The 9,390-nt window shown below is 34.6% G+C and overlaps 2 protein-coding genes across 2 annotated transcripts in view; both read left to right on the forward strand.

Moving 5' to 3' along the window:
• Nucleotides 1-320: 320 nt before the first annotated feature.
• Nucleotides 321-5,527, forward strand: LOC102599543 (rho GTPase-activating protein 5-like). The gene is made up of 5 exons (XM_006341037.2): nt 321-1,555; nt 3,257-3,377; nt 3,519-3,638; nt 4,153-4,383; nt 4,666-5,527. Exons 1-5 carry the CDS (start codon nt 1,023-1,025, stop codon nt 5,257-5,259), a joined length of 1,599 nt encoding a protein of 532 aa, XP_006341099.1. The 5' UTR covers nt 321-1,022; the 3' UTR covers nt 5,260-5,527.
• Nucleotides 5,528-6,476: 949 nt separating this feature from the next.
• LOC102599867 (4'-phosphopantetheinyl transferase HetI) overlaps nt 6,477-9,390 on the forward strand; it is a 4,765-nt gene continuing 1,851 nt past the window's right edge. Inside the window, exons 1-6 of the mRNA XM_006341038.2 lie at nt 6,477-6,595; nt 6,689-6,798; nt 7,219-7,394; nt 8,369-8,436; nt 8,532-8,633; nt 8,707-8,862. Of these exons, the coding sequence (XP_006341100.2) occupies nt 6,698-6,798; nt 7,219-7,394; nt 8,369-8,436; nt 8,532-8,633; nt 8,707-8,862 (603 nt within the window). The 5' untranslated portion in view covers nt 6,477-6,595; nt 6,689-6,697. The remainder of the gene's footprint in view (nt 6,596-6,688; nt 6,799-7,218; nt 7,395-8,368; nt 8,437-8,531; nt 8,634-8,706; nt 8,863-9,390) is intronic.

Here is a 9,390-nt window from a genome sequence, read left to right on the forward strand (position 1 = left end):
CGCAATTCTTATTTATTATCATATCAATTAGTATAAACACCTTCCAACAAAAGTGGCTCCATGATCATATTCAGACTTTTGACTGACAATATAGGATTATTTACTACTACGACTCTTATTTAGTACTCTATTCTACAATTTTTTTTGTAAACGTCTTCTAATAAAAGTGACTATATAACTAAATTCAAATTCAAAACTTCGAACTAAAAAATAAAGATTTATTTGCTACTCCACCATAATTCTTATTTATTATCATATCATTTAATATCCTAAACACATTTTATAAAGAGGAAAACATCTAGAAAGTGCCATGGTAGAGGAGCCAAATCCAACTAAGCTAATCTTCTTCTATTCCCCTTTTGCTTCTCTATAACACTAAAAAACCAGAATTTTTTTTTAAAGTTTTTGATTCCAAAACAAGAGCTCTATTATAAACTAATCCCCTTCTTTCTATAGTATAGTTTCTCTCTCTTTTTTCTCCTCAAACTCTACTAAATTCTCCCTACTCCCCTATAGAGTTTTTCATATAAAGAATTGAAGTGCTTCCATAAAATAGGGAGAAGAAAATGAGAATGTATTGAAAGTGATGATGATATTAATATCTCACCTTCCAAAAACCAACCTTTGCTTGAATCCAACTCTACTCAAACCCCATTTCTACTAATCTACCAAACTATCATAAAGAGGGGTTTACTCAAATTTTCTTTTAAAGTGTCCACCAAACTTTTGTTGCTTCTTGTTTTACAATTAAAACCCACCAAAAAAAATCCAATCTTTACATAAAAATCCAATCTTTAAATAAAAAAAAGGATTTTTTTTTGTGGGTTTCTTGAAAATGATTGAAATTATAAGATAGGAGCTTTTCTTGATTTGTTCTACCAAAAAAATCCAATCTTTTTTATTGTGGGTTTCTTGAAAATGACTGAAAATATAAGGTAGGAGCTTTTCTTGAATTGTTGTACCATTAAAAATTTAAAACCCACAAAAAAAATCCAATCTTTTTTATTGTGGGTTTGTTGAAAATGACTGAAATTATACAACCCCAACATGAGTTACCTTCATCTTCAAGCTCCATTAGTATACTACCATGTTTAGTAGCTAGAGATAATGATGGGTCTCACCAAGAAAGTCTAATTAGTGGACCCAATTTGTATTCTGTTGTAGATGTATACAGAGGGGGAAATAATACTGAGGTACAAGTAAGAGGAGTTGGTATTTCTGGTAGGAAAAGAGAGAGAAAAAGGAGAGAAAGAGAAGAAGGGGGAGATCAGCTGTCTTTGTTAACACTTTGTTTAACTGGTTTTAGGAAATCTTTGGTTGCTTGTAAGAGCAATTTTGATATTATTAGTGGTGTTGGTGTTGAAGAGCTGCTTTCTTCTTCTTGTTCTGGTTTTAGTTCTAGTTCTAGTTCTAGTTCTGCTAATTCATCAATGGAGATTAGTTGGCCTAGTAATGTCAGACATGTTGCTCATGTCACTTTTGATAGGTTTAATGGATTTCTTGGACTTCCTGTTGAGTTTGAACCTGAAGTACCTAGAAGACCTCCCAGTGCCAGGTTTGATCTTTTTTATTCTTTTAAAGTACTTTTTTCTGCATTTTTTGTTATTAGTGGGGTTTTGCTATAAATCATTCACTTTTATTTTATTTAGTATGATGATGATATGAAATGAGCTCTAAAATAGAGATTCATATAGTCGACTCTAACTTGATTGGAATTGAGACGTAGTTGTTGTTGTTTGTTCTAAATCATTCATGACTTAAGATATGTGCTTGGGGTTACTTTATTACTATTATTATTCTTTTGGTTTTTCCCTTGTATGCGTTTTTCTAGTATTGTTGTGTTCTGATGACATTTAATGTCCCAAGCTAGTTGTCATGTTTCGCTTCTCGAGGGTCAGTTTGATCAATCTTTGGACCTACACTGAATTAGTTTAATTTGATATTTGAAACCTATACTTATAAGTTGCAACTTTTCTCATATCAATATGGCGAAGAGATACATCTTAAAATATTGGTTATAGTTCATGTAGTTTGAATCTCGAGAAGCAAACCATAACAACTATATATTTTTGGTCGGAGGGAGTAGTAGAATATGATTTTGCGAAATTCCATAATTCATTATTATTGTTATTATTATTCAAGTTTTATCTTTTTGTTCTTTTCTCTTTCTGGTGAGCTGAAAAAGGGCTGTTGGCTTCTTTTAGTTATCTTGTTAGTTGTTTAGGCTTTTGACAGCCTTGTCCAGCAAATGCTTATGAAATAAGGAGAAGAACATATAATTGTGGTTTAAATTATTCGGAGAAAGCTAATAATTTATGCAGTGGAATGCATAAATATTTGATTAATATATCTGCAGTGGAATGCATAAATATTTGATTAATATATCTGCGAATTGATGAGTAATTGGTGTGTCCTTGTCTTCCTTACTGGACTTTAATTAGATCGAAAGTAACATGTTCTTTTGCTTCAAGTTCAGATTTTCCTTTCTTCATGATGACTACACTTACCAAAAATTGACTATTTTTATTTGGTTGGGGAATTTAAAAGCATACTTTTTATTCAGTAACGTAGAAATTTATTACGTGTTGGCAATATATGTGTGTGGGAAAATGGTTCAGAAAAGGGTGCAGAGAAACATAGTGAAAGCTTAGTATAATTACTCTTGAAATTAAGAAATTTCTTTGAACATTTTGAAATGGTAGTTGCTTTGGAAATCCCGGGATAGATGATCAAAATTTGAAGAAAATGAAGTATAGGCCTTTTAATTTTACCTTTTAGTTTCATATGTCCACGAGTCTACATCTTCTCATACTACTGTGGGAATATGTCATCCTTCAACATAGTAAAAGAAAATGAAAACTGAAAAAAAGAAAAGAAAAAGTTGGTTCTCTTTGTTCGGCGAACAAGCTGTTGCTTCATAATTGTTACTATAATAACGATGTTACAGTCCCAAACTATTGGGGTAAGGCGATATGAATCCTCTATATCTTTCAACTTCAGATGTGCCTGTTTCATTCCAATACTTCTGTTTCATATGGTTAAGTTGATACCGACACTAGTACTGAAAAGCCATATCATATATCATACATGTTTTGTGATGGCACATTACTTTTGTGTAATTTCTTTTGTATTCTAGTAACTTTTGATCCTATCCTTTTTACGAGCTTTTATATGGTGTAGAACGACTTGTTCAGATTGTTGCCTAGTTAAAAAGTGTCACGCTCTTCTAATTGATATTGGTGTTGTTTTTTTGCAGTACAAGAGTCTTTGGAGTTTCGACAGATTGCATGCAGCTTTCATTTGACTCTCGAGGAAATAGCGTCCCCACAATCCTTCTGATGATGCAAGGGCGCTTATACGTTCAAGGTGGCTTGCAGGTGTGGATTCACCAACTCTTTAATCTCCCTCATGTTGATCAATAAAATGTTTGACAGGCATCTATCACTGATATGTGTGATCTCTAGATGTTTCGTAAGTATAACTTTTCAATGATGAAAATTAGTTATATTCACTTGCAGGCTGAAGGGATCTTCAGGATCAATGCCGAAAATGGCCAAGAAGAATTTGTCAGGGAGCAGCTAAATAGGGGAATTATTCCAGATAACATTGACGTCCATTGCCTAGCAGGTCTTATAAAGGTGATATTCCGCACCTTGCTCTCAGAATATGTTTCATTCTATGTTGCTCAGACTCTCCAAAAATGCTGCCGGTCCCGTATCGGATCCTCCGAAAATGCACTACTTTTGGAAGATCTAACACACACTTGACGACACTTTTGAAGAGTTAGGGCGACATAGATTTCATTTGACATTTTTAGGTAATTGTTGAGAGGAGATTATTTACCTGGATGGCAAGTGATCAATATGTTTCCATATCAGCTTTTGAGGCGAAATGTCTCAGTTTGGAGGAAGTATACTTCCTTTAAATTGCATTTGAACTTGAATTAAAATTTCTTATCATCTTCATTGATGAAGAAGGTACATTGTTGTGTTCTGATCAAGTTCAAAGAGTTCTCTCTCCTCTCCCTATTTGGACAGCGGTAGGAGGTGGTTCTGTTGACATCGATTTTTGTTTTCCTTATGCATTTTATGGTTTTAATTTTTCATTTCGTCTGTATGTGGTAATTGACGTAAAGTGATGATACTTTTATAGGCTTGGTTCAGAGAGTTACCAACGGGAGTTTTGGATTCTCTCTCGCCAGAGGAAATTATGCGTTCTCAATCGGAAGAAGAGTGTGTGCAGCTCGTGAGACTTCTTCCTCCAACTGAAGCTGCTCTATTAGATTGGGCTATTAACTTGATGGCTGATGTTGCTCAACTGGAAAGTTTTAACAAGATGAATGCACGTAATATTGCTATGGTGTTTGCTCCAAATATGACACAGGTAAGTCAAAACTTTCATGCAAATTTAAAAGAAACATGAAGGAATCATATTGTTGCTCCTATAGCGTCTCTTTTCGTTTTCTTAGTTTCGGGTGTGCGTTTGGGGGGTTACAACTTGTTAGGAAAGTCGTTGTGGTTGTGATATTTCCTATATTAAGAGTGCAATTTCCATTTCATAGACAGCAACCTAAACGTATCAATGAAACTAATACAATAGTTCAAAATCATTAGAATGCAGCGAGTGTTTTCTTGATTAACAAATGGTGAATTTCTTTGCCTGCAGATGGCAGATCCGTTGACTGCTTTGATGTATGCTGTTCAAGTTATGAACTTCCTCAAAACTCTAATTCTCCGGACTTTGAAAGACCGAGAAGAAACTGTTGTAGAAGCTGGTCCTGCACCAGAATTGGAACCATTCGATGAAAATGGACATCATAGTGCTTCACAGCCAATAGTTCAGAAGTCTAACGAGATCGAGGAGGATATCCTTATATCCAAAGGACGACCCTCAAGTGGCGCTGCTAATTCTACCCTCAGAGAGATAATAGTTGAGAATAAATCCCATGGATTACCGTGTACCATAGAGAACGTTCTTCAGGAAGATGCGTTCGTTGATTGTCTCAGTGAAATCTCAAACCTGCCAGACAGCACAAAGGATGAGCTTGGATCTGGTAACATCAATTCAACAAGTGGAAGAAGTCAGCCAAAAATCCGAAGGACTAAAAGCGTGCATTCGAGTAGTTCTAGTCTGAAAGGATCAAAGAAAATGATTGAATGGCCAACAGGTCATGTAGCTGGAAATTTAGAGAAAGGCAAGGGGGTCAGAATCATCGATAGGTTGAATTCGACAACAGAAAGGGTGGAAGCATGGCGATGAACACGTCTCTCGCCTCAACGAGCCATTGTTGCTACCTCATCAAGAAGTTAAATGATTGTGATTTATGTTTGAAAAAAGGACAATGTATTATCCAGTTATGTTTGTGCTTGGATATTGGTTACTTTCTTAGTAGTTCAAACAGGAATTCTGTCACCTTTCCGTCTAGGCATGTTTGGCTGGGGAAACTAGCAGGATGAATGTAATTTATGTGTTATTTTTTTGGTAGAATGAATATTGTTGTGGTTTCCAATTTCAATATGATTTTCTTCATTTTGACATAAACAAGTGACCACTAGTGCTTTCTACATACACTCCTCCATCCTTAACCAGCGTCGAACTGAAGTCGCTTTTGGGTTTGAATCCAAGAAATGAAGTTGCTATCATGTTATTCGGTACAAACCTGGACTATATGGCTTTCAAGCGAATATTGAACACCAAGTGAAAAATAAAATAAAAATAATTTGCATTACACATTAGATTTTTTCAATTGAGTGAGTTTAAAATCATAATATAGTATATAAAATTAATCCAAATTTGGTTGCTTGATTTTTTTTTTGTTGTTGATAAAGTAGCATTATTTTTCGAAATTTATTTTTTCTTCTAAAAAATATCCAAGCAAATATAATAATGGTAAAAAACCATACATAAACTATCACCTATTCACTCGCGTGTGCCGAGTGTCATACCTTAATTATTACTCTCTTTGTATTAAAACATATCTCGATGTTGAGTTGTCCTACACACAACTATTGTCGATATTAGAATCAACTCAGCATCTAGGTGTGTTCAAATACTAAGCGAGTGATAATTTAGGTAGAAAAAAAGAGAATAATGGATAGTTGAAACATAAAGCTCGCGAAACAATGATAATTTAAGTGTGTTCAAATACTAAGTGAGTGATAATTTAGGTAGAAAAAGAGAATGGATAGTTAAAACATAAAACTCGTGAAACAATGATAATTTAAGTGTGTTTTTTTACATTAACTCTTTGATTTTTTTTATTTTTTTTTAAATCCTATCATTAGGTTCAAATCTCAATCAAGCAACTACTAGGTGATATTTTCAAGCCTTTCCGATGAATAAAGTTATCTATTACATGTATTGGACGTAGTAGGTATTGTCGAGGTGCACCCAAGCTGACCAAAATACTAATTCCAATTTTTGTTTTTTTTTAAAAAGCAAAAATATTTTCAATCAATACAATTCATTCCCAAAATAAAACCCGGTTCACATTCTTGAAGAAAAACCAATTTTTCTTCTATTTCGTCACTATAACTGAAAGGGGTGGATTCCAAAATCCCTCAAATTCTTGAAACTTTTTGATTAATTTGACTTTGTATGTATGGGTTTTCATTTTTGAGCTCTTTTAAATTGCTAAATCAGTATATCTGTAGATTTTTATTCATAAAGACTTTTTTTTGTTTTGCAGAAAATTTAAATGCTTTGTGGGTTTTCAAGAATGAGGATTCAATGTTGTATTGATGGGAAATTGTTCAGTTCTTTGCCCCCTTTAAGTCCTATTTCACTCCCATCTCCAAAGTAAGGTTCAATTCTCTAATTTTCTCTATGTTAAGTTTTCTGCTGTAAGATTGATATAAAGAGAAATGTTTAATTGTTCTGCAAAGAATGGATTTTGAGTTTTTTTTTTGAGTGAAGGGTTAAAGACATGCCTAAAGTATACGGATTTTTTGAGTTTTATACCTAAACTATCACCACCAAATATTTTTCGAACACCTAATTATCAGTTATTTCTTTTTCCTGTGATGGTGATGTTTTTCAGGTAAGAAAGGGAACAACAGATAGTTTAGGTGTTTCGATAAATATTTGGTGATAGTTTAGCTAGGAAACTGAGACCTAATAGTTAATGTATGAAACTTGAAAAATCGTGATATTTCAGGTGTGTTTTTGACCGTTAACTCTCTATGTTACTAATTCTTTTGTTTAATGCACTATGCTTAGGGAGATACATCTTTGGTATGTGATACCCAGTGAGGTAAAGGGTGAATCCCTTATGAACAAATATATGGAGATTCTATCCCCAAGTGAGATTGAAAAAGTTTTGAGTTTTCGAAGAGATGAGCTGAGGAAAAGTGCTCTGCTTGCTCGTGCACTCGTCAGAACTACAATTGCTAGATGTAAGATATTATAGTTGAGTTTTTAGTGTTGAATTGGATTTGCTTTGGCATGTTGTTGTTTAAGAAGAATTGATTATTGGCAAGAAGAGATAACTAATTAGTATGACTAGTTAGAAGGTTATGTGCATTACTCTCTGTACTTACTGTCTGCAGTTGTTTTAGTTATGTTCTCTTTATTAGCGATATCTACTTCCGCTATTTCTTTTTCCTTGAGCCGAGGGTCTATCACCCTCATCGGACCCCACTTGTGGGATTACACTAGGTATGTTGTAGTTGTAGTTGTCTCTTTATTAGCGATGTAGGCAAATAATGTAAAAACTTATCGCTACATGGTGTTTACCCAAATCATGCTAATTTATCAGGGTTACGTCATAAATTAAGATGAAAATGTTTACTAATTAGCTATGGTTTAGTGATAGAGTGTATGTGTACAACAACAACATACCAGTGTACCCCGACAAGTGCAGTATGTGTTAAGACATATGTCATGTATTCATTGGGTTGGTGTAAACACCCGGCAAATAATGCGGTCATTTTGAAGTATTCGGATCAAAATATAGATGATTGGAGAGTGAACAACGTTGTGCATTTTAGTTCATCTTGGTGCCATTAAAATATCTGGTTAAAGGATGTATCATTTGGTTGGGTTAGAGATTCAGTCCGTCTTCCACAATTGTAACTATTCAGCTGTTCTAATCTCTACGATTTATTTTTTGTGATTACTGAGTATTGACGTATAAATGCAAATGTGTTTTTTAGCTGCTAATGTTGAATTCAAAGAAATTGTAAAGTAAATGATGTTTTTCCAATTGTTTCATTTCAGTGTCAGATTCTGAAATCTATCAGGTTATAAGTTATCAACGTTCGAGTGAAATTTCCAGTTCTGTATAATAATTTGCTCTATCATTAGTTATCATAATAGCGTAAGAGAGTTTGAATGTTTGATGGCTCATGAAGGCATTGATTTTTGCTAGATCAGATAAATTCTTCAGTGACACCCAAATCCATCATGTTTAGGAATAATGTTCACGGGAAACCAGAGGTTCGTCATTCAATGTATTTCCGTTGGTTTTTTCGTGTTTTTCTTCTGGTTTGTTATAGTTGGGTACAATTAACGTTATATGAGTATGTCAATAGGTAGATTGGCCATGCAGTTACAATTGGGAGCCTCCCGCGTTGCATTTCAACATCACACATACATCGTCTCTGATAGCCTGTGGTGTGACAATAAATTCTCCTGTAAACATTCTTGTCCTCAAGTCAGTTTGTGTGTATATTCAGGTAAGTGGTAAATCACTTCTTTTATTTATAGATCGGTGTAGACGTGGAGGAAAAAGAAAGAACAACGAAGCACAACATATTGACTTTAGCTAGAAGATACTTCTCCAAACATGAGCTTGAAGTGTTAACTGCTATTGGAGATCCCTATATCCAGCAGCAGGAGTTTATAAAGTTATGGACGCTGAAGGTAAATTTACCTTTAGGTCCTTGATAAATGTTTCAAGATTGTGATGATATCTACATGTTTACGGTTGAATCATGCTTAATTATTACAGTCATTTGCAATAAGACAGCTTAAGAAATTAAGATTGTATAACTCATGATTTAAGACTTGAAATGTATTTAATTTAGTAATCCATCAATGCACGCCAAACATCAACCCCAACACCCAGTAATAGATGCTATGCATTGTTGCCAATGCCAGCATTGCAAGGCCAAAGCAAGCACTGCCAGCCACGAGAACTCAAGATCAAACTCATTCATCTGTATGTATGTACATTACATACATGAGGCATTATAAATGTTGGAGTGGGTTAGAGTCCCACATTGTTTGGGAGTTTGAACTTAGGAAATCCTCCTCCTAAGTTATTGGGGTTGAGTTAGGTCCATGTGTCATATCTTTATAGAGCCTACATCCCTATTTGGGCTCCCGGTCCATGCTCCAGTTGGACCTGGGCGTGAAGGAAGGGGGGTAGGGGGGGGGGGGTTAGGGGGT

The sequence above is a fragment of the Solanum tuberosum genome, unplaced genomic scaffold (assembly GCF_000226075.1).
Source record: "Solanum tuberosum cultivar DM 1-3 516 R44 unplaced genomic scaffold, SolTub_3.0 scf00021, whole genome shotgun sequence".
NCBI lineage: Eukaryota > Viridiplantae > Streptophyta > Magnoliopsida > Solanales > Solanaceae > Solanum > Solanum tuberosum.

What these genes read in the sequence shown, in the direction of transcription:
- LOC102599543 (XM_006341037.2), top strand. Translation starts at nt 1,023, where the DNA reads ATGACTGAAATTATACAACCCCAACATGAGTTACCTTCATCTTCAAGC. An exon ending in GCCTAGCAGGTCTTATAAAG is followed by an intron (nt 3,639 to 4,152) that starts GTGATATTCCGC and finishes ATACTTTTATAG; the next exon opens with GCTTGGTTCAGAGAGTTACC. An exon ending in TTGCTCCAAATATGACACAG is followed by an intron (nt 4,384 to 4,665) that starts GTAAGTCAAAAC and finishes CTTTGCCTGCAG; the next exon opens with ATGGCAGATCCGTTGACTGC.